We start from the raw sequence: 24,507 nt of genomic DNA on the forward strand, positions 1-24,507 counted from the left end.
TAACGAGCTAGCTAGCCAGATAGCCAGCCCTATTTGTATCTCGCCCTCTCTTTCGAGAATATAACCAACTGTTGGCAAAAAAAATAAAGATATCAGTTTGTAATCACGCCGAGGAGCACAAAAAGATGTAAATGAACATAGACAGCACTTCATTGCATGATCTGTTTATTATCTCTGTCTTGCTAGCTTGCGATGTATTGCTTTAGATACATATGTGGCTAGCTAGCAATCTATTTCTATCTCGCCCACTCTTTTGAAAATATAACCAACTGTTGGCAAAGTATAAAAATAAATTGATTTGTCGGAAAGCTAAGGAGCCACAAAAATGTAAATGAACATCGACAGCACGTCATTTAAATATCTATTTATTATCTCGGTCTTGCTAGCTTCCGCTCCATTGCTTTAGCTACCTCTGTGGCTAGCTAGCAATCTATCTGGATCTGTCTTTCGAAAATATACTCCACAATTTTCCTTCACAGAAAAAAAAGGCTTGCGCGCATTATTTATGAATGAGCACAACCGTCGCAGCGGCGCGCGTTCACGCCGGGAGTACGCCTCGCGCGCGTGACGTCACAGGAAGCGGTGGGCCGAGTCCCGACGCCAACCTGACAGCGGCGGCGGCGACTGGGCCAGTCAGTTTTCTTCCACTTTTACGGTGGTCAGCGCGGGCACGGTGCCGCATTTTCTCTCTTGGCACTCAAAACGCGGTTTTACCCCCCTTCGATTCCCCACTTTGGACGGAACGTTCCCCCGGTAAGTCCAACGCGGCGGCGTGCGCGCGCACGCGATGTTATGCAGCGACGTCTCCTGTGATGCCGAGTGGAATGAATGCGCGCGCGGGGTTGCCGTTTGCTTCGCCGTGCGTGTCGGTGCGTGGACGCCACCGCCCGCTTTTGAGCCATCAACAAACAGCACGCCAACGCTCATGACAGGCAGGCTTCCCTTGAGCCAGGCATTTCGTCTTTTTTTCGTGATGGTGAGTCGTGACATGCGCATTGGGTGGTTGGCCCAGGAATGGCCTCACCGTACGGCGCTTGCTTGCCTCTCAGTGGGTTCTTTTGCTCGGATTTGGGGTCTTACCGGAAGATGAAAGTGGTGAAATTGGGATGGAGAGCATCTATTGATCTATTGTCTGACATCATGTTGGCTTGTTTTGAGTACCTCCGCTGTTACTCGAGTAAAAAGTACGACCGAGTGAAGTCAATTTATAGTTCCAGTTTTCCTCTCACGTGGCCGTTATGAATTTGGGGGAGCCATTAGAGCAGGGGTGTCAAAGTCATTTTTTGCCGCGGGCCACATTGTAGTTATGGTTTCCTCTCGAGGGCCGTTATGAATTTGGGGAACCCATTAGAATGTTTAAATCCCTTCAAATATTACATATAGAGCACACAACAAATCAATGAATAACTCGTTTTCAAATCTGAAGTCAAGAATAATGACTTTTATTGTGGTTGACATTGTGGTTGACATCCAAAAAAATATATATATATATATGACCAATCACTATCTATCTATCTATCTATCTATCTATCTATCTATCTATCTATCTATCTATCTATCTATCTATCTATCTATCTATCTATCTATCTATCTATCTATCTATCTTTTTCTATCTCTCTATTTTGCAAGCTAGCTAGCTGGCTAGCCGATGAGGACCAAGTAAATTTCAAGTCACCTATATCTATCTATCTATCTATCTATCTATCTATCTATCTATCTATCTATCTATCTATCTATCTATCTATCTATCTATCTATCTATCTATCTATCTATCTATCTATCTATCTTTCTATCTATCTATCTTTCTATCTTTCTATCTAGCGAGCTATTTTCTTTAGCAGATTGTGCCATATCTGTATTGGCATTTGTCGATTTTAGTTTTTGTTAGTACATGTTTTTTGTACTTTATGTTGCAAACAATGAAAATATTCCATGAAAATCTGAAAACAGATATATTTTTAAAAATTATGATCAAGACTTTACATTAGCGTGGTTTACCTTCGGGTTAAAAATGACATCATCAGAATCAGAATCAGAATCAGAATCATCTTTATTGCCAAGTATGTAGAACACATAAGGAATTTGTTTCCGGTAGAACACGCTGCACTAGTATCGTCGTCAAAAAAAAACAACTGCTAAGTGGCACTGAGAAAAGGATGTCATTACTGACGAAAACAAGAGCGCAAATGCAGCCCGAATAGCGTCCCCGGAACATCGAGCGACACTCGCAATGTGACTGCAGTAACAAGCGTTTGAAACCCAAAGGCAGAGAGTGACGAGCTCTCGGCGAGCTTTGATGTCAGACGCCGGTCACGCTTTGCTCACTTGGCTGCGCCGTTACATAAGCTGCACGTTTGCGACTTGGCGGCCCGGAACGCACGTGCGAAAGCCCACGCAAAGCTTGCCTGATGACGGTTGTGGGGGCCTCTGCTGTATCTGTGCTCGGTATTTCGTCCTGTTGCGATGCGGATCATTGTCAGATCGATTTCCTGCTGAGAATAAAAAAAACAAAAAAATACTGTCTCGAGGAAATCAAGACCAAGATGGCGCCAAATTTCTTGAACTTAAAGGAAATTTCTTGCATAGCCACTTGCTAGCTAGCGATCTATCGCTTTAGCTAGCTCTGTGGCTAGCTAGCGATCTACTTTTCGAAAATATAACCAACTGCGACCAACATTTGGATTATTGTGACGCACTTTGGAGTCAGACAATCATCCACGGAGGGTCTCCAGTTGGTCCAAAATACTGCTGCTAGCCTTCTTAACTGCTACCCGTAAGAGGGAGCATACAAACCTGAGTCTCTGGGGAGATATTATTGTGACACACTTGACTTTGGAGTCAGACAAGCCTCCACGGAGGGTCTCCAGTTAGTCCAAAATACTGCCGCTAGCCTCCTAACTGCTACCCGTAAGAGGGAGCATACACACCTGACTCTCTGGTGAGAGATTATTGTGACGCACTTGACTCTGGAGTCAGACAATCCTCCACAAAAGGTCTCCAATTGGTCCAAAATACTGCTGCTGTCCTCCTAACTGCTACCCGGCAGAGGGAGCATACTAGCCTGACTCTCTGGAGCGAGAGATTCCATTTCTCTAACTTTTTGAGGTCAATATTTTCCGCAATGAGGGGCCGTGTTTTCCTACGCCGGTTAATTTGGGCGCACTAGGTGCTTAGCGGCCAAACAGGGTCCGGGGGGTGAATGGTGGGGGTCTTTGTACGCACAGTGGAAAGGGGGCCGTGAACTCTCTCAGAGTGTTCCGTGTTTGTGAGAGCTAAACAAAGCAGCTGGCCTGACACGGGTTTCCTGATTTACAGTGTGGGAGGGGTCACCTGGCAGAGGGAGCACACAGAAAAATATGGAGCCCCCTCCCCCCCACCATCACCCCCCTCCTTCTCCCCAATGCATCTGTCCTGTGAAGGGAAACTTTGCTGTGTTGCTTGGTGGCGTTGACTTTGTACGACAAGCTCATGTGTGACTGAACAGACCCCCCTCCCCCCCACACACACACACACACACTTGCCCCCCCCCCCCCCCTTCATCTATATTGGGACGGATTCCATCGCACCGGGTGGCTGGAGTGAAATTGTGACCTTTTTTTATTTCTTTCCCTTGTCCCCATAAAATGATTTAGCATATTAGCATGCGCCTTACTGAGCGACGTTTATAATAATAATAATAATAATAATAATAATAATAATAATAATAATAATACATTTCATTTCTAAGCCCCTTTCAAAACTCTCAAGATCACTTTACAGTCACAGGTTATTTTTTTCTGTGGGTGAGCAGCGGCAGTCACACGCGCCAGCATTCACTCAACCTGAACGCAAAATATAAAATGGTCATATCTGACTGTGTTTACAATAAATGTACATATTATCACAATACAAAAAAACAAGAGAGGGAGTATATTAAAACTTCGTTGCATAGAAGAATGGTATTTAATCGGTATTCAATTTAAAAAAAAAAAGCAGAAAAACGTCCATTTAGCGTCAAAGCTAGCTAGTTAGCTCGCTGCATAGGATAATAGTAATAATTTAATTTCTAAGCACCTTATAAGACTCTCAAGGACACTTTACAGTCACAGGCTTTTTTTGGTGTGGGTGAGAAGCCTGGAAGTAACACAGCAGCAAAGTCATGAAAGGAAGAGGAAAGGAAAGAAAGAAATAGAAAAACAAAATACAGGAGCTATTGGAAAGACCACCACTCTTGCGGCGCCATCTTGAAGTCAAAAAAACAAAAAAACTAAATCTGCCCAAATATGATAGCACAAAGACACGGAGTCATTCAGTCTTCAGCACTCGCTGTACCCTCTTTGTGACATGAAGCAGTTCTAGATAATAATAATAATAATAATAATAATAATAATAATAATAATAATAATAACAATAATATGATGGGTGGATTGGATGTACCTTTATTTGTCTCAGAGTGGATAAAATTGACATTTCACAGCAGCAAAGTAATGAAAGGAAGAGGAAAGGAAAGAAAGAAGTAGAAAAACAAAATTCAGGAGCTGCTGTAAAGGCGCCATCTTGAAATTAAAAAAAAAACTAAATAACAAATATATGACAACACAAAGACACATTCTTCAGCACTGGCTGCACTCTCTTTGTGACATGAAGCAGTTCTAGATGAAAGAGGAGAGAATCAAAGCGTCCTTTTCACCAGTGGATCAGGGACGTCATGGTGAAATGTGCACGTTTCGCAAGCACCCTACCCAACCGGTAGCGTCAATCCCGAACTTCGATGACCATCACTCCCATTGTGCTCCACAGCAGGTGGTGGGAGTTATGACCCCCCCTAATAAATAAATAAATAAATAAATAAAAATAAACTAATATAAAATCATAAAATAATAGTCCCACAATGGGGAAATTTGCATATTTACGACGTACATGAAAAATCTGTGCTATGCTACGTTGGCTAGCATATGCTTACAGTGCATTGAGCAAAGGCGGAAGGGTATGTCCACTTTTGACGATCTGAAAGACAAATTGAGCTGGCTACCTAGCTAGCTATCTATTTGCTATCTAGCTATCTATTAGCGATATAGCTATCTAACTGGCTAGCTAACTATCTATTAGCTATGTTCTTGAGAGTTTTGAAAGGCGCTTATAAATACAATGAATTATTATTATTATTAGTAGTAGTAGTATCATATGCTATCTATTAGCTGGCTAGCTTTCTATCTATTTGAGTTACTTCCAGGTTGAGTGAACTCTGGTGCATGTGGCTGCCGCTGCTCACCCACAGAAAAACTTATCCTGTGATTGTAAAGTGACCTTGAGATTTTTGAAAGGCGCTTAGAAATGAAAAATATTATTATTATTATTATTATTATTATTATTATTATTATTATTATTATTGTGATGAAGTGAGGAGTTCCCAAATAATAACCAACTAGATATTCCCAAAAAATACCTAGGTTTTCAGTTATTAGGGAAACAGATCTTTTTCTTTTTGATGATTTAACATTCCGTGGGGAAGGGAGGAGGTGATGACGATGATGATGATGATGGTTGTTTTGGCTTCCAGGAAATTTTCGGAGCACGAAGACAAACGGCCGATAATGAAGTCGAAAAGGGGCGGGGGGTCTGCGGATATGAAGTGGGGCGTCCCTCTTTTTGGACTACATTCCATAAGAATGTGGAAAAGGTCCATGTGGAATGGGAGGGTCTCAAACAGGGAGGGGGGGCAGGGAGGGGAGCCTGCATCAAAGATCTGCATCGAAAGCCACGGTCGCACAATGCTAAGTGCTAACAACTTGCAGGGATGCAGATTGTTCGGACCACTGTAGGTACAAGCTGACTCGTCCCCTCCCCACCCCTCTTTTCATTTTTATTAACTTTATTTCCATACTTATTTACTCAGTTTGTTTTGTTTAGTTTAGGCTTTTTGTAGGAGTGACACTTGATAAGATGTTTAGAGTGTTATTTTGACCCTACAGCACAGGTGTCAAAGTCAAGGGGTGTGGGGGCAAATCTGGTCTGTCACATCATTTTATTCAGCCCGTAAAAGCAAATGAAACTTGTGAAATTGCATGCTCATTTATCAGCTAGCTAGCCATCAACCTAGCTAGCTAGCCCTTGACCTAGTGAGCTAGCTAGCTAGCCATTGATGTAGCTAGATAGCCATTGCGCTAGCTAGCTAGCTAACCATCGAGCTAGGTAGCTAACCATCGAGCTATCTGGCTAGCTAGCCATCGAGCTAGCTAGCTAGCCATCGAGCTAGCTAGCTAGCCATCGAGATAGCTAGCTCGCCATCAAGCTATCTAGCTAGCGAGCCATCAAGGTAGCTAGCAAGCACTCGAGCTAACTAGCCATCGACCTAGCTAGCTAGCTAGCAATGGAGCTAGCTAACGAACCATCGAGCTAGTTAAAGAGCCATCGAGCTGGCTAGAAATTGCACTAGCTAGCGAACCATCGAGCTAGCTAACAACCCATCGAGCTAGTGAGCAATCAAGCTAACTAGCCATCAATCTAGCTAGCCATTGACCTAGCTAGCAAGCCATCGAGCGAGCTAGCAAGCGAACCATCGAGCTAGCACGCGTAACATCGAGCTAGCTACCGATCGAGCTAGCTAGTGATCTAGCTATCTAGCAATCGAGCTAGCTAGCTCTCTTTCTGTTCAGCAAGCTGCTAATCCCTTACACCACAGATGTCCAAGTAAAGGCCCGGGGGCCAAATCTGGCCCGCCACATCATTTTATTCGGCCTGCAAAAGCATATCAAGCATGTTAGGTGCCATGATGCTTGCTAAATTCCGAACCAAAATGTCAAATTGTCGTATGTAAACCACAATAGCAGTCGCTATTCTTGAGTTCAGATATGGAAAGTAGTTATTCATCAATTTGTTGTGTGCGCAGTTTCATCATATGTTGAGGTGATGAAACATTCTAATGGCTTCCCAAAATTGATCACGCTTTAAAAACCACTTGAAACCATTTTGTACTGGAATGGCTTTGCAGGTGCGGTGCACGATGGGGCCATGTTTATTTTGATCCCATTTGTGTCCATTTTGCGCAGGCGGGAGGCCCCTGGAACAGGATCCCTTGGCTATGATAAAACCTCAGACCTCTTAAGCCCCCATAAAAGAAGTACCCCCGATGCGTAAGACGGAAGTACGACGTCACTCTCGCGTCTGCGTGGGAATTCTTTTTGTTTTCCCAAAACCGTTCGGACGTCGCAATGTCTTTTATGGTCGCTTGCTTCGGGCGTACGAGAAGGACAATCACATGCTGATCCCGGGAGGGGTGACGTTGTCCACTGGCTATATTTGGCACGGAAACGCTCGCAGGGAGGAGGCTCCTTTCCAAGCCGATCTTTCCTCTCGGCTTTTCCGGCGCGGCGGCTGCCATTTGCGCTTGTTTACTTGTTGACCCTTCCCCTCATGTCAGAAAAGCTAGCTCGATTGCTCGCAAGCTCGATCGCTAGCTAGCTCGATTGTGAGCTATCTCGATCGCTAGATAGCTCGATAGCTCAATTGCTGGTTAGCTCGATTGATAGCTAGCTAGATCGCTATTTAGCTCGATCACTGGCTAGCTCGATTTTCATTGAGCTTGCTAGCAATGGAGCTTGCTAGTTCTCTTTCTCGTCAGCTACATCACAGGTGTCAAAGTCAATGCCTATGGGCATGTCAAATGCCGTGATTCTTGCTAGCGTCCCAACCAAAATGTCAAATTTGGAACCGCCCACAAAACACGTTAACGGAATTCCTGCAACCGAAGGACGTTTGACAACGTGGCCTCCGTCGCCTTCCGCTGACGTCAGCCCCTCCATCACGACGAGGCACTTGTGCGTTAAACAACGCCCACCGTTAGCGGCGCTTTGTGTTTGGCTTAACTTGACCCCCCAAAAGATCAATTTTCCAGTACGAGTGCAGTTCTGGTGCGTGGGATTGGCCTTTGTTTGGAATCAAGGACACTCAACTATTATTTGGATTCAATCCCTCCGTTCTGTTTGTGGTTCTTGGCGCTCATCTCGTCTCTCGAGCCAGGTTTTGATGGACGTTTACTTGACCCAAGTGAATTACGTTCGTTGGGGTGGGCTGCCTTCATTGTGGAAACCAGGTTGATGAACAATCTTTTGATCGTCCGTCGATCGTCCGTCGATCGTCCGTGGATCGCCTGTTGATCACCCGTCGATCACTCGTCGATCGCCTATGGATCGCCCGCCGATCACCTGTCGATGGCCCACCAATCGCCCATCGATGGTCCACCGATCACCCATCGATGGTTGGCCGATCGCCCATCAATGATCCACCGATCGCCCATCCATCGCCCACCGATTGCACATCAATGATCCACCGATCGCCCATCCATCGCCCACCGATTGCCCATCGATGGTCCACTGATTGCCCATCAATGGTCCAACGATCGCCCATCGATGGTCCTCCGATCGCCCATCGATCGTCCACCGATCGCGTTGGATGATCTGCTGCAGTTTGCACAAATGGCACTTTTCTTCTGGGAAGGGTTCACAAGTCCAATATTTGGCAAGTCTTGCTTAGACACTGTCCGGTATCGTCACTGCTCGAAACTCTGAACAGTGTCAGGCAATCGCTGGAGTTAACTGAGCTTGAAAGGGGGGCAACTGCACAAAATACAATACATACATATTGGTTTATGTAATGCTTTAACAACAGCTGAAGCTGTAACAAAGCGCTAACATGGACAAAAAGAGAAATGCTGCCCCCGTGTGGACAAGAAAAAAACATGGACAGAGATCTGACCAATGCTTTCTCGGCATCCACGCATGAAAACCGGAACAAGTTTGTGAATGGCAGCGAATGAGTTAAGGGGTCTGAAAAATGTATGGATGGAAAATGGATGGTATTTATCTGGTGAGGACCGCTGAAACCCAAAGGACAGTCCACAAATGGCTCGCAGGCCGTAGTTTGGACACATTCAACAATATTTGCCTTCATTCCAATCTTCTCTTTCCAGCCCGGCGGTTGTTGAACCATCAAACATGGCCGACAGGAAGGAGGCCAGCGTGGGGAACAAGGGACTCGTGGCCCTGATGCTCATGTGCGCCCTCGTCACGGTAAGGCTGCCCGCCGAAAACCATGCCTATGCTAATTTGCTCAACGAAAGCAGATTGGAACTCTGGACCAGGTACGGCGCCAGATCCAGAGTTTCAATTCGGCACTTCTGTCTCCTCGCAGGTCCACGTGACGGCAAGTCTGGAGGTCAACGAAAGTCAACCGCAGCAGCAAGACGAGGAACAGCAGCATCCCACCAACGTGTACCACGACATAGGCCACACCAGGAACAAGATCGTCACTGCGCAGTTTGAGTGCTACCAAAAGATCATGAAGGACGACCCGTCCCAACAACAAGGTTGCCCAGTTTTCCGAGACCGGGTGCGCAGGAAGCCCAACCTGGACTTGGTTTTTGTGGTCTTACTTGGTCTTTTGGATTTTCAGAGCCCACCTGTAACCGTACCTGGGACGGATGGTTGTGTTGGGATGACACCAAGGCCGGCGTTACTTCGGAGCAACACTGCCCGGACTACTTCCAGGATTTCGATCCTTCCGGTTCGTCATTTTCTCATGGAGACCGAGTGTCAGAGATGTTCGATCGGACACTGTGGACAAAGACTCGAACCCAGAAAGATTGTATTTACTGCCGGCAGGAGACGCAGTCATTCATGACAGACGCCTCAATTCTGCAGCACTCTGTCAAGCTATTTATTGAGAGTATATGCAAATTAAAGTCATACATTAGTAAAACATAGTTTTCTTGATTAGAATACCACGCCCCTGGGCGTTCTAAACGCGGACAGCTGTAAGCAATAAAACATTGTCTCTTCCATGAACTGATAAATTGGTTACCTGGCTAATGATGGCTGAAAATGGCTCTTCCTGTGAAGGAGTTTCAAGTCGGAAATTGCTTCGGTGATAAAGGAGTTTCCCAAGTCCTAAATTCTGTCCAGATCTCCTAGATGAAGATGACAGTTTAACTTGCTGTGTCTGTTGACCTCAGATTGACCCCAGGCTGTCTGTGCTTCAATTGTGTATTCAAGTCACACATGTTGACTAAGCATATAACAGCATGGAACTTTTAAATATGATAACTTCTTATTCTGTCTAATCTCTATCACCGAAGGGGGGATGGATGGACCGACGAACCGATGGACGGATGTCAATATTTTCCTGTTCCTGTGTGCAGAGATGGTGACCAAGATTTGCACCGACAGCGGCCAGTGGTTCCTGCACCCGGAGAGCAATCGCACCTGGACCAATTACACGCGTTGCAATGAACACACCAGCGAAGGCAGAGTGGTAAGGAAGTCCGGTCGATGGGGAACGGGGGTCTAGTGCTATGGTCCACAATCTTCTAGGTCCAGGGTCACTGATTTAAATATTTTCAACGAGTGGTCATGGTTGATTGATTGATTGATTTTTGGCTTTGGTTGGTTGGTTGATTCCAAAATGATTTGATTGATTGATCTGTTGTTTTTTGGCTTTGTTTGGTTTGTTGGTTGATTCCAAAATGGTTTGATTGATTGATCGTTTTTTTTGGCTTTGGTTGGTTTGTTTGTTTATTCCAAAATGGTTTAATTGATTGACCGACTGATTGACTGATTGATTGATTAACCGGTTGATTGATTGATTGATTGATTTTTTTTTTCTTTGGTTGGTTAATTCCAAAACGATTTGATTGATTGTTTGGTTGGGTTTTTGGCTCTGGTTGGTAGTTTTTTTTTTTTTTTTGCTTTGGTTGGTTGATTGGTTTATTCCAAAATGATTTGGTTGGTTGGTTGGTTTTTTGGCTTTGGTTGGTTGGTTGGTTGGTTGATTCCAAAATGATTTCATTGATTGGTTGGTTGGTTGATTCCAAAATTATTTGATTGGTTGGTTGGTTGGTTGGTTGGTTGGTTGGTTGGTTGATTCCAAAATGATTTGATTGATTGATTGATTGTTTGGTTGGGTTTTTGGCTCTGGTTGGTAGTTTTTTTTTTTTTTTTTGCTTTGGTTGGTTGATTGGTTTATTCCAAAATGATTTGGTTGGTTGGTTGGTTGGTTTTTTGGCTTTGGTTGGTTGGTTGGTTGGTTGATTCCAAAATGATTTCATTGATTGGTTGGTTGGTTGATTCCAAAATTATTTGATTGGTTGGTTGGTTGGTTGGTTGGTTGATTCCAAAATGATTTGATTGATTGATTGATTGTTTGGTTGGGTTTTTGGCTCTGGTTGGTTGTTTTTTTTGCTTTGGTTGGTTGATTGGTTTATTCCAAAATGATTTGGTTGGTTGGTTGGTTGGTTGTTTTTTTTGGCTTTGGTTGGTTGGTTGGTTGATTCCAAAATGATTTCATTGATTGGTTGGTTGGTTGATTCCAAAATTATTTGATTGGTTGGTTGGTTGGTTGGTTGGTTGGTTGATTCCAAAATGATTTGATTGATTGGTTGGTTGGTTGGTTGGTTGGTTGGTTGATTCCAAAATGATTTGATTGATTGATTGATTGATTGATTGTTTGGTTGGGTTTTTGGCTCTGGTTGGTTGTTTTTTTTGGCTTTGGTTGGTTGATTGGTTTATTCCAAAATGATTTGGTTGGTTGGTTTGTTGGTTGTTTTTTTGGCATTGGTTGGTTGGTTGGTTGGTTGGTTGATTCCAAAATGATTTCATTGATTGGTTGGTTGGTTGATTCCAAAATTATTTGATTGGTTGGTTGGTTGATTCCAAAATGATTTGATTGATTGGTTGGTTGGTTGGTTGGTTGATTCCAAAATTATTTGATTGGTTGGTTGGTTGGTTGGTTGATTCCAAAATGATTTGATTGGTTGGTTGGTTGTTTTTTTTGGCCTTGGTTTGTTGGTTGGTTGGTTGATTGATACTAAAATTATTTGATTGGTTAGTTGGTTGGTTGGTTTTTGGCGTTGGTTGGTTGTTTTTTTTGACTTTGGTTGGTTGGTTCCAAAATTATTTGATTGATTGATTGATTGATTGATTGATTGATTGATTGATTGATTGATTGATTGATTGATTGATTGATTGATTGATTGATTGATTGATTGATTTTTTTTCTTTGGTTGGTTAATTCCAAAACGATTTCATTGATTGTTTGGTTGGGTTTTTGGCTTTGGTTGGTTGATTGGTTCATTCCAAAATTATTTGGTTGGTTGGTTGGTTGGTTTTTTTGGCTTTGGTTGGTTGCTTGGTTGATTCCAAAATGATTTCATTGATTGGTTGGTTGGTTGATTGGTTGGTTGGTTGATTTCAAAATTATTTTATTGGTTGGTTGGTTCCAAAATTATTTGATTGATTGGTTGGTTGGTTGTTTTTTGGCTTTGGTTGGTCGCTTGGTTGATTCCAAAATGATTTGATTGATATGTTGGTGTGTTGCTTGGTTGATTCCAAAATGATTTGATTGATTGGTTGGTTGGTTGGGTGATTCCAAAATGATTTGTTTGGTTGGTTGGTTGTTTTTTTGGCCTTGGTTTGTTGGTTGGTTGGTTGATTGATACCAAAATTATTTGATTGGTTGGTTGGTTTTTGGCGTTGGTTGGTTGTTTTTTTGACTTTTATTGGTTGGTTGATTCCAAAATTATTTGATTGATTGATTTTTTTTTTGCTTTGGTTGGTTCAATTTCACCGAAATACGGTGAGTGTAACATTTTTTTGTGTCCCTTGTTCCCCCTTAGACGGCGATGAATCTTTTCTACTTGGCTCTCATCGGACACGGCCTCTCCCTGACGTCCCTCTTTGTCTCCCTCGGAATCTTTTTCCACTTCAAGTGCGTCGTGGTTGCTTCTGAACGTCTCATGAAAACCAATTCTTCTAATGTATTTTTTTTTTTTTTTTTTTTTTCGGGGTGCTTCCCCCCCCCCCCTCCCCGCAGGAGTTTAAGCTGCCAGAGGATCACCCTCCACAAAAACCTCTTCTTCTCTTTCGTCCTTAACTCCGTCATCACCATCATTTGGTTGACGGCCGTGGCCAACAACCAGGAACTGGTGCAGAGCAATCCGGTCAGTCCAACTCACCGTTGTCTTCAAACAGTATTTTGCCCCACAGCTGCGATCTCGTAGGCTCCATATTTCAAAATGGCCGATTGCGCAATGCTGATGCGAATGAAAACACCATTTTTGGGGGGGGATTGGGGGGTGACTTTTTCATGTGATATTTCTGCCCGACATCCTATGTACAGTGATACCTCAGCTTACAAACTTAATTGGTTCCCAGAAAGTGTGTGTAAGGTGAAAAGTTTGTCTTCCAAACATTACTTTCCCATAAGAAACCATTAAAATGAGAATAATCAATTCCCAGGTCCCCTTAAAACATAATTTTCTACGAAATAAGTGTTAAAACTACACAAAATATACCTTATTTTATGTATAATAAATGTGCTATTGTATTGTAATGAAAGAAATAAACTGTACTGTATAATAAAGTCGTTTTATTGACCTTTGTGATGATCGTTGTCAATGCATGACAAACTTCCAGGTTGCCTCTTGATGATATCCGAGTGAAGTTGCTGTGCTTTTTCTGCGATAATACCCTCACTCACTTTTCATTAATCCAAATCAGTAGGTTTTTCTTCGGCTGAACAGTAGCCTGTGGTGGGGTCTTTTTCTGTCCCATAATACCAAACGTACGCCACTCGATAACAAACCACATCCGCACTCAAAGAAAGGGGGTGACAAAAACTAGTCCGCCAACCACCGTGGCGCTCCATGTTGTTTGGTTCGTCTGCTGGAAACTATTTCATATGCCAAGATTATATGCTCGCGAATTTAATGTTCGTAAGATGAAAGGTTCGTGAGTTAAAGTGTTCGTAATATAAGGTACCACCGTATGAATCAATGTATCACTCCCCCCTCCCCGTCATGGCGCCCCCTGTGCGGCTGCCTCTACAGCAGCTTCTAAGCCTTTTTAAATCCCTTTTCAGTCTCCTATTTTATTTACAGTGATACCTCGGTTTACAAACCCTTTGGCTTACGAACATTTCGGTTTACGAACGTTACATTTATGAAAATTTTACCTTGGCATACGAACTTTACCTTGGCATACAAACTTTTTATGTACATGGAGCTGCCTCAATGAGTGATGTGTTGTTCGCGAACGAGCAGGTTCTAACAACAAAATGGCAGCTGACTGTTTTTGTCCTCTATTCCCCGCCCCCAGTCTTCGGTTGAAGCCACGTGATTGGTCAGGAACGCAGCAGTGTGGGTGTGTGGGTGTAGGGGGGGGGGTTAAACATTAAAGAAACAGGCAGACGACAGTGAGAGAGTTTTAATTTTGATAGTTCAAAGGTCGAGTGTAGACTGCAAGGTTAAAATATCCCAGCAATCAAGCTCCACAAACAACCCGCACAAGCCATCTGTACACTTGATGCAAAAAGCTATCAACCCAGCTAAACAGAACACAATTGATGAGGAACTAGATAAAATTATCGCAACGAAAGAATCTACAAGGGATCATTCCTCAAGATGGTGAAAGAGGAAGGCTACGTTCCTCATCAAGTGTTTAATGCTGATGAAACCGGCTACTCCATTCCATCAATTTCTTTAATAATACCATAGCACATTTATTATACATAAAATAAGGTATATTTTGTGTAGTTTTAAGGCTTATTATATTAGAAAGTAGAAAATTATGTTTTATGGGGACCTGGGAACGGTTTATTCTCATTTTAATAGTTTCCTATGGGAAATTAATTTTTGGGATACACACTTTTTACCTTACACACTCTTGTCTGGGAACCAATTAAGTTCGTAAGCAGTATCACTGTATTTATTTTATTATTTTATTTCTATTATGCATAGAATATTTAGTTTTTATCTTTTCACCTTCCCCACTTTCAATTTTGCTGCTATAGATTGCAAACTTCCCCATTGAGGGACTATTAAAGACTTTCTGATTCTGATGTATTGTATTGTATGGGATTGTTTTGCGCAAAAGCGTCACATAGATAGTAAGTTTGACATTTTTTTTCCTTTTTCTGGACGTCAGACAAGCTGCAAAGTGTCACTGTTTATTCATCTCTACCTGTTTGGTTGCAACTACTTCTGGATGCTGTGCGAGGGCATTTATCTGCACACGCTAATCGTGGTGGCCGTGTTTGCCGAGAAGCAGCACCTCATGTGGTATTATCTGCTGGGGTGGGGTATGTCACCTTTTTAAACGCTTTTTACCTCTTCGCAGCCGTTGCAACCCACTCTGAATGTGTTTTTTCGTTTTTTTTTTGCAGGTTTCCCTCTTATTCCCACTTCCATCCATGCCATTGCCAGGAGTTACTACTACAACGACAAGTAAGGGGAAGGGGCTTTTGTTTCATGCAGATGGTGGCTCATGTGTCCATAATACATTTTCCCATGAGTTTGCTTATTTATTTATTTTTTTAGTATTTTTTAGGGATCCCAAATGGTCATTAAAAAGAAAAACAAATGATTTTTAGTTATGTTATTTTATTTTATTTTTACTTTTTTTAGGGATCCCAAAGGGTGATTAAAAAGATAAACAGACCATTTTTAGCTAGTTTATTTTTTATTGTTTAGGGATCCCAAATGGCCATTGATAAGATAAAGAGACGATTTTTATTTATGTTATTTTATTTTATTTTTACATTTTTTTAAGGATCCCAAAGGGTAATTGAAAAAAAAACAGTCAATTTTTAGCTAGTTTATTTTTTTTATTATTTAGGGATCCAAAATGGCCATTGATAAGATAAACAGATAATTATTTTATTTTATTTTATTTTATTTGTGACATTTTTTTTAGGAATCCCAAATGGTAATTAAAAAGAAAAACAGTCAATTTCTAGCTAGTTTATTTTAGTTTTTTTTTATTATTATTTAGGGATCCAAAATGGCCATTGATAAGATAAACAGACCATTTTTAGTTATTTTATTTTATTTTTACTTTTTTTAGGGATCCCAAAGGGTGATTAAAAAGATAAACAGACCATTTTTAGCTCGTTTATTTTTTATTGTTTAGGGATCCCAAATGACCATTCATAAGATAAACAGAAGATTTTTTAGTTATTTTATTTTATTTTATTTGTAACATTTTTAGGGATCCAAAGGGTAATTGAAAAGAAAAACGTTCCATTTTAGCTAGTTTATTTTTTAATTATTTAGGGATCCAAAATGGCCATTGATAAGATAAACAGATAATTATTTTATTTTATTTTATTTTATTTTATTTTATTTTATTTTATTTTATTTGTGACATTTTTTTAGGAATCCCAAATGGTAATTAAAAAGAAAAACAGTCAATTTCTAGCTAGTTTATTTTAGTTTTTTTATTATTATTTAGGGATCCCAAATGGACATTGATAAGATAAACAGACCATTTTTAGTTATTTTATTTTATTTTTACTTTTTTTTGTGCCCCCAAAGGGTAATTAAAAAGAAAAACAGAACATTTTTAGCTAGTTTATTTTAGTTTATTTTTTATTATTTAGGGATCCCAAATGGCCATTGATAAGATAAACAGACAATTTTTAGTTATGTTATTTTATTTTATTTTTACATTTTTTAGGGATCCCAAATGGTAATTAAAAAGAAAAAAACATTGATTTTTAGCTAGTTTATTTTAGTTTATTTTTTTATTACTTAGGGATCCCAAATGGACATTGATAAAACAAACAGATGATTTTTAGTTATTTTATTTTATTTTATTTGTGACATTTTTTAGGAATTCCAAATGGTAATTGAAAAGAAAAACAGATGAATTTTAGCTAATTTATTTTATTTTATTTTTTATTTTCATGCACCCAAAATCACCATTGAAAAGAAAAACAGACGATTTTCAGTTAGTTTATTGTATGTTTTTTTTTTTTTCGGGATCCCAATTGGCCATTGATAAAATAAAGAGACGATTTTGAGATAGTTTATATTATTTAATTATGTATTTTTTAAGGGTGTCAAATGGCCATTGAATGTTTATTTATGTATTTATTCATTGATTGTTTTTTTATTTATATGTTTATCTATTTATTTGTTTATTTATTTATTTTTGGAATCCCTAGTGACCTTTGATAAGAAAAGCATTTGTTCCCCTTTTTTCAGCCTTGGGCCTCTTGTCTATTTTTATAACAGCGATTTTAGTAGAGAAAAAAAACACTTTTGCTTCAGTGTTTTTCCTTCTCAGCGTCTGACAAAGTGATATTTGCCGCCGCCGACACGCTCTACGGCACAGGTGTCAAAGTCAAGGCCCGCGGGCCAAATCCGGCCCACCACATCATTTTTTTTCGGCCCGCGAAAGCAAGTCAAACTTGTTAAATTCCATGATGATTGCTAAAATCTGAGCCAAAATGTCATATTTTTGGATGTCAACCAAAATAAAAGTCATTATTCTTGACTTCAGATTTGAAAACGAGTTATTCATTAATTTTCTGTGTGCTCTATATGTAATATTTGAAGGGATTTAAACATTCTAATGGGTTCCCCAAATTCATAACGGCCCTCGAGAGGAAACCATAACTACAATGTGGCCCGCGGCAAAAAATGACTTTGACACCCCTGCTCAACGGGTTCATTGGATTGGATGTACCTTTATTCGTCTCACAGTGAAGACATTCACATTTCACAGCAGCAAAGTGATGAAAGGAAGAGGAAAGGAAAGAAAGAAGCAGAAAAAACAAATTACAGGAGCTGTTGGAAAGGCAGCCACTCTCGCGGCATCTTGAAGTCAAAAACACAAAATCAAAAATACCAAATAACATGACAACACAAAGACACAGAGAGCTATTCATTCCTCAGCACATGCTGTATACCCTCTTTGTGACATGAAGCGCTATCTGAATTGTGAATGACGCCCGCCCCCCCACCTTTTTTCCCCCTTGTTATCTGTCTCCCGCACGTTAGCTGTTGGATCAGCTCTAAAACATCCCTCCTGTACATCATCCACGGCCCCATCTGCGCTGCTCTTCTGGTAAGGACGGTCTTTCGTCATTTCGGCCTTTTGTCCTTTTATTGTCTCCGTCGGTTTATATTGATCAGAATCAGAATCAGAATCAGAATACCTTTATTCGCCACATAGACAGTTAACTAACTAGCTAGATAGCCATATCGCTGATTAATAGCCAGCTACATAGCTAGCTAGCTAGACAGATAGCAAATAGATAGCAAATGGATAAATAGTCAGCTACATAGCTAGCTAGCTAGGCATATAGCAAATAGATAGCAAATGGATAAATAGCCATCAACATAGATAGCTAGCCAGATAGCAAATAGATAGCAAATGGATAAATAGCCAGCTACATAGCTAGCTAGCTAGACAGATAGCAAATAGATAGCAAATCAATAAATAGCCAGCCACCTCACAGATTGAATCTTATTAGAATACATTCCACTCAGTTTAGTAAGTCATAAAATAATTCATAAAATAATTAATTACCAACTAATTAATTAACAAAGTCATTGAAATAATTCATAATTAACCAAATAATAAATCAATATAATTATACTTAATTAATTATAATAATTACTAACCCACTAAACAATTAACATTAATTTAACAAGAATTCCTAATAAACCAACTAATTAACCGATTGAGCAATTGAATTATAATTAATTAAATAATGACTAACTAATAATAATAATAAATAATATATATATATATATATACATATATATATATATTTCATTAATAAGCGCCTTTCAAGACTCTCACTAACTAGTTAACCAAGTGATTAAAATAATTCATAATTAACCAAATAATTAATAAATTCAATTATAATCAATTTATTAGTGGATTAATTTGATTGAATACATTATTGCAAGTAATCAATAAAAAAATGAATTAATTAGGTTATAATTAATTACTCAGTTAAATAACTAATTGTTTAATTCAATAATAAACTAATTAAATATATATATTTTTTTTATATTACTTTATTTTCATAGAGCCGGCAAGAAGAAGGCCGGAAAGAACGTCCCTGCAACTAGCTAGCTATGTAGCTGGCTATTTATCCATTTGCTATCTGTCTAGCTCGCTAGCTATGTAGCTGGCTATTTATTGATTTGCTATCGATTTGCTATCTGTCTAGCTAGCTAGCTATGTAGCTGGCTATTTATCCATTTGCTATCTATTTGCTATCTGGCTAGCTATCTATGTTGATGGCTATTTATCAATTTGCTATCTATTTGCTATATGTCTAGCTAGCTAGCTATGTAGCTGACTATTTATCCATTTGCTATCTATTTGCTATCTGTCTAGCTAGCTAGCTATGTAGCTGGCTATTTATCCATTTGCTATCTATTTGCTATCTGGCTAGCTATCTATGTTGATGGCTATTTATCCATTTGCTATCTATTTGCTATATGTCTAGCTAGCTAGCTATGTAGCTGACTATTTATCCATTTGCTATCTATTTGCTATCTGTCTAGCTAGCTAGCTATGTAGCTGGCTATTAATCAGTGATATGGCTATCTAGCTAGTTAGTTAACTGTCTATGTGGCTATCTATTAGCTATCTGTTAGCTAGCTAGTTAGCTAACTGTCTATGTGGCTATCTATTAGCTATCTAGCTAGCTAGCGTTCAATCTATTTGAGTTACTTCCGGTGACGCATGTGGCTGCCCCTGTTCACCCGTAGAAAAAACGATTTTGTGACTGTAAAGTGGCCTTGAGAGTTTTGAAAGTCGCTTAGAAATGAAATGGATTATTATTATTATCACAAGAGCGCATGGAAACTGGGGTGTTTTATGGATTTTACGGCTGTTATTTTAACCCCGCCCCTTTCAGGTCAATTTATTCTTTCTGCTGAACATCGTGAGAGTTCTCATCACCAAGCTGAAGGTGACCCACCAAGCCGAGTCCAGCCTGTACATGAAGGCCGTAAGAGCCACCCTCATCCTGGTGCCGCTTTTGGGCATCCAGTACGTCTTGCTTCCCTACAAGCCCGACGGACGCGTCTCCTCCGAGATCTATGACTACGTCATGCACATCCTCATGCACTACCAGGTGGGGGCGCTCACTCCAGTCTTCAAACGTCTTTATTGCCGCTCGTGGGCCAAATCAAATGACATTTTTGGGCCAGATCTTATGACATTTTTTTGGGGCCAGATGATCTGACACTTGTGGGCCCGCTCTTATGACATTTGTGGGCCAGAGCAAGCCAACGGGCCCAGAGTTGGGCACCCACATCGTAGAACCTCTTTGTTTTTGAAAGTCTGGCTATGGATTACCAGCGGACTTTCGGATAAAAGTACCAGTACGAGCACATCCTTTGTTTCTGTCATGGACGGCAGGAAGGAAGGTAGAAATGACGCCAGCCTAGAAGCGTTGAAACACCTCCAAGCTACAGGCTCCGGGTTCCGGCCCCCCCCACTCGTTATCTGATCACCCCGAGCGTTTCCAGGACGGCCGGTCGGGGCAGTTGCAGGAAGCGCCTTGTTTGCAAGACGCTTAATGGCCCAAACAAAGTGGCGAGCGGAGGGCGTCCGGAGACTTTGGATTGTTATTGCGTGTTTATGCTAGCGCTCCTCTGATGGCCCTTTTCCGTTTGTTTGCATTCCAGGGTCTGCTGGTGGCCACCATCTTCTGCTTTTTCAACGGAGAAGTAAGAGTTCACTTCTTGTCTTGTATCTGTTGTATCTTGTATATTGAGAATCAGACTCGTTTTTACCGATTAGCACTCTGCCGGACGACTGTCGGTTTCGCTAACAGCTAAATAGAATGTCGGAAGAGCTGCCGTTTTCAAAGTCATGAAACTGGTTGCTCGTTAGCACCTTGAAGCAGTCATTTCTTACATCTCGGCTTGATGCCTGTCATGCACTTGACTTTGAAGTCAGTCAATCCTCCATGAAGCGTCTACAGCTGGTCCAGCATGCTGCTACTCGCTTCTTGACTGGTACTCGTAAGAGGGAGCATATATCTCTGTCTCTGGCATCCCTTGACTGGCTCCCTATACATTTTAGGGTTCATGATCCTATTATTTGTTCTCAAATCTGAGCGAGCTACACACATTTCCAGTGCCTGAGGTCTGCTGACCAGACATTATTAGATGTGCCAAAAACTAAACGGAGGCTCAGAGGGGATGGAGACTTTTCTGTGTCTGGTCCCACTATGTGGAATGACCTGCCAGTCAACATTCGGCAAGCCCCCTCCCTATCGATTTGTAAAACCCGCCTCTTTAAAACTCACTCTTTGGCATTTGACTCAGCATGACTCGGTCTCGATCAGTGGTTCTTAACCTGGGTTCAATCAAACCCTATGGGTTCGGTGAGTCGGTCTCAGGGGTTCGGTGGATCCTCCACCGCAGAGGTCCACCCCGCAGTTAGTGGGCACAGTCATTGAAAGAAGGGTTTGATGAATGAGCATATGAAACTGGTGGGGTTCATTACCTCCAACAAGATTACGAACCACTGGTCTAGATCTTAGTGTTACTCCAAGGTGCTTTCTATTTCCAGAGAAATACACTTAAGTTGAGTCTGAATCCTAATCAGATCTCGGCGATACCGAGCGTCGTAGAGCCAACTGATTCCTTCCCGCCTCTGTCCTGCCAAGGTCCAAGCGGTTTTACGCAGGCACTGGAACCAGTACAGCCTGCAGTTCAGCAGCAGCGTGGGAAACCACTCGGACGCCCTTCGCTCGGCCTCCTACACAGCTTCTTCGGTCATCGAGGTGCAAGGCTGCTACAGCATCGACGGCCAATCGGAACTGATGAACGGCAAAGGATGCCACGACGCCGACGCCTCCATCCTCAGGTCCGAAAACACCTTCGCCTGACCGCCGCGTCTCAAAAATGGACGAGACCGTGTCCGAAGATGGTGGGGGGACACCCCCCGGCCCTTGACATATACTACACACCACTCACCGACGCATTTACGTTTTGTCATTTCAAAAAAGCCTTGGCTGACACCACAGGGGTCGCGGGGAATGTTTTGGACTGGATGGTGCCAAACCTTGGCCCGCCTCAAGTGCGAATTTCATCCACTACTTCCGACAAATGACTCTACTGGTGTTATCTGGGGTCCTTGGAGAGTTTTTAAAAACCCCAAATGACCTTCTTGACATCAGTTTCACCAATCGATGTGAAATTAGCTGGGCGTGTCCATCCTAACCGGATGCATGCGAAAGACTCCAGAACCCGTGCAGGAAGTCGGCCATTTTGCTACGCAAAATTTATCGGCTCCGACAAACTCAGATGGGGGGGGGATTGCTCAGATGGGCCCGCATTCGACAGATGTGCGACGCCATGTTGGAGACAAGATTTGTTGCCTGCGGCGGACATTTCGCGACGTGAGCTCAACTTGAGATTTAACGGCATGGAAAATGAAGCATATCGCACGCAACTCCCAAAAATGATCAAAAATACAAATAAATACAAATCCCCTAATGAGATAGGACCAAATTTTGTGAGCATTTCTTTGGCTGGTTTTTGGACTCCTTTACATGGCGCTGTTGGATAAAGGGAAAGTTAAGCGATCTTGCCATGTCAAAAATGACAAAAAGCAGTTCATGGAGCTTCCTTTTCCCCAGTGCGAATCGGTCCAAAAAAACAGCTTCGTTGACCCATCCGCCAAAGTCAAGAGAAAGTCGGAACGACTTTCTCTTGACTTTGGCGCGACTCGGCCATTTTGAGCCTTCTTTATGTTTCGCACGTTGCCGAGAGAAACGGTTAGCGGCTTATCGGGACGGAACGGTGACGCCAAAATGCGTCAATATTTGCCATTTAGCTCTTCTTTTGTTTTGACAGGTCATAATCGATTTGTATGATATCATCACCATAAATATATATTGTCATGTTAATTTATCCGGGGTTTATTCTTGTTGCTACAAATAGCGTTAGCATATTTATTTGTGCTGTCGATAAGCTTCGTCGTTGGTGACAGGATACGCCGTACTTTTGTCAACATGGACCCATACCAAGTGGACAGATTTCGTTACGATACTTTGAAGGCTTGTCAACCAATGGTCACACGTAAAAACAGAGATTGCCTTTGGGCCAGATTTAGCTGAATCGTTAGCTAGCTGGATCGCTAGCTGGTTGGATCGAGCTCGATCGTTCCCTAGGTCACTTTATCACGAGCTATCTTAATTGCTAGCTAGCTAGCTAGATGAACATGTAATTTCACAAGCTTTCGCGGGTCGAATAAAATGATGTGGCGGGCCAGATTTGGTCCCTTGGCCTTTACTTGTGTACCTGTGATGTAAGGGATTAGCCAACTAGCTGATTCGAAAACAGAGCTAGCAAGCTCAATCGCTAGCTAGCTCGATTGCTAATTAGCTCAATTGCTAGCTAGCTAGCTCCATTGCAAGCTAGCTTGATCGTTAGCTAGCTTCATCGCTAGCTAGCTCCATTGCTAGCTAACTTGATCATTAGCTAACTTGATCATTAGCTAGCTCGATCGCTATCTTGCTCGATCTCTAGCTTGCTCGATGGCTAGCTAGCTCGATTGCTAGTAAGCTTGATTGCTAGCTAACTCGATCGCTAGCCAGCGTGTACGCTTGCTAAGTCATTCGATCACTAGCTAGCTTAATTGATCACTGGCTAGCTTAATCACCAGTGAGCTTGATTTACTGTATTAGTGTATTGGACTTGAAGCGGGGAAGCCATTTTGCTGTTTGAATGTAACTGTCGGCGAATTCTGTGACGTGACAAAAAATGGTAAAAATGTACATTTGCATACAAGGTCTGTTTTTTGTTGTTTATTTTAATTACGATTCCACTGAAGTGTAAATAGCACAGGACAGCACAGGACTTGTTTATTGTTGCGAGCACTATTAGCGATGAAGCTATCGTCTTGCTTTTGCTTGAGTCGATTGTGACAGAATCTCACGTGCCGCCATTTTCTTACACAGACCCAATAAAAGGTCAAATCCAAGACTCAATTCTGGTTACCTTTCTTGTCCGTGTTGTTGTTGGGGGTGGGGTGGGGTATCTTTCTTTTCCCCAATTACCAAAGTGATTCACATTAAATTTTCAATCTCCGAACTCTGCTCATGGTTGTCGGCGGTACAACAACAGTACCAAAGTTCAGCGCTTGACGTTGTCCACATAGCTGGATAAGGCTCACGGGGGACATCTTGGGCCGTCCAGTGTCCAGGGGTGGGGGATTGGGGGGGTCATCAGTTCACACACCTCCATCGGAGCCTCCCGCCACCGCCGAGTCTCAATGTGGAATTTCCTCTGGGCCTTATCTCGCTCTTAAGCAATGTGGCTAGGAGGGAAGAGGCCCTAGGAGTCATGGGGGAAGGGGTGGGGGGGGGGGAACGGGGGGGGGGGGGGGGTGGTTGGGTGGAACGGTGGGGGGGCAATGAAGATGTTTCCTGTTGTTCTTTGGGAAAAGAAACGTCCGTGTGGCTTTCTCTCCCACGTCCATGAAAGAAGTTGTGGAAAATAATAATAATACATTTAATTTCTAAGTGCCTTTCAAAACTCTCAAGCCCCAAAACCACAAGTACATTCAGTACGGACAATTTAGGGGCAGGGGGGGGGGGGGTTACGGGGTTGGGGGGGGAGGGTCAAGGGCTCCCATCGTATGAATCTTTCAAACTGCAACTGCGAGCGAAAATTGTTTTTTTTCCAAGGCCAAGATAGCGAACGGCATCAAG

General features: G+C 41.9%; 1 protein-coding gene across 2 annotated transcripts; it reads left to right on the top strand.

Annotated features, from left to right (window-relative positions):
* Window positions 1-617: 617 nt before the first annotated feature.
* On the top strand, window positions 618-21,824 carry calcrla (calcitonin receptor like receptor a). 2 transcript variants are annotated; one of them, XM_089002412.1, is made up of 13 exons: window positions 618-753; window positions 8,948-9,047; window positions 9,169-9,343; window positions 9,430-9,540; window positions 10,175-10,287; window positions 12,647-12,738; window positions 12,844-12,970; window positions 14,955-15,108; window positions 15,193-15,253; window positions 17,813-17,879; window positions 19,693-19,911; window positions 20,468-20,509; window positions 21,457-21,824. In XM_089002412.1, the coding sequence occupies exons 2-13, from the start codon at window positions 8,973-8,975 to the stop codon at window positions 21,676-21,678; spliced, it is 1,458 nt and encodes a 485-aa protein (XP_088858538.1). In that variant the 5' UTR covers window positions 618-753; window positions 8,948-8,972; the 3' UTR covers window positions 21,679-21,824. The 2 variants fall into 2 exon arrangements, with proteins under 2 accessions (XP_088858538.1, XP_088858539.1); XM_089002413.1 differs by lacking the exon at window positions 618-753 and adding an exon at window positions 820-976.
* Window positions 21,825-24,507: the final 2,683 nt, after the last annotated feature.

This window comes from Hippocampus bargibanti, linkage group LG08 (genome assembly GCF_051943395.1).
Source record: "Hippocampus bargibanti isolate YZ-2025 linkage group LG08, ASM5194339v1, whole genome shotgun sequence".
Classification (NCBI taxonomy): Eukaryota; Metazoa; Chordata; class Actinopteri; order Syngnathiformes; family Syngnathidae; genus Hippocampus; species Hippocampus bargibanti.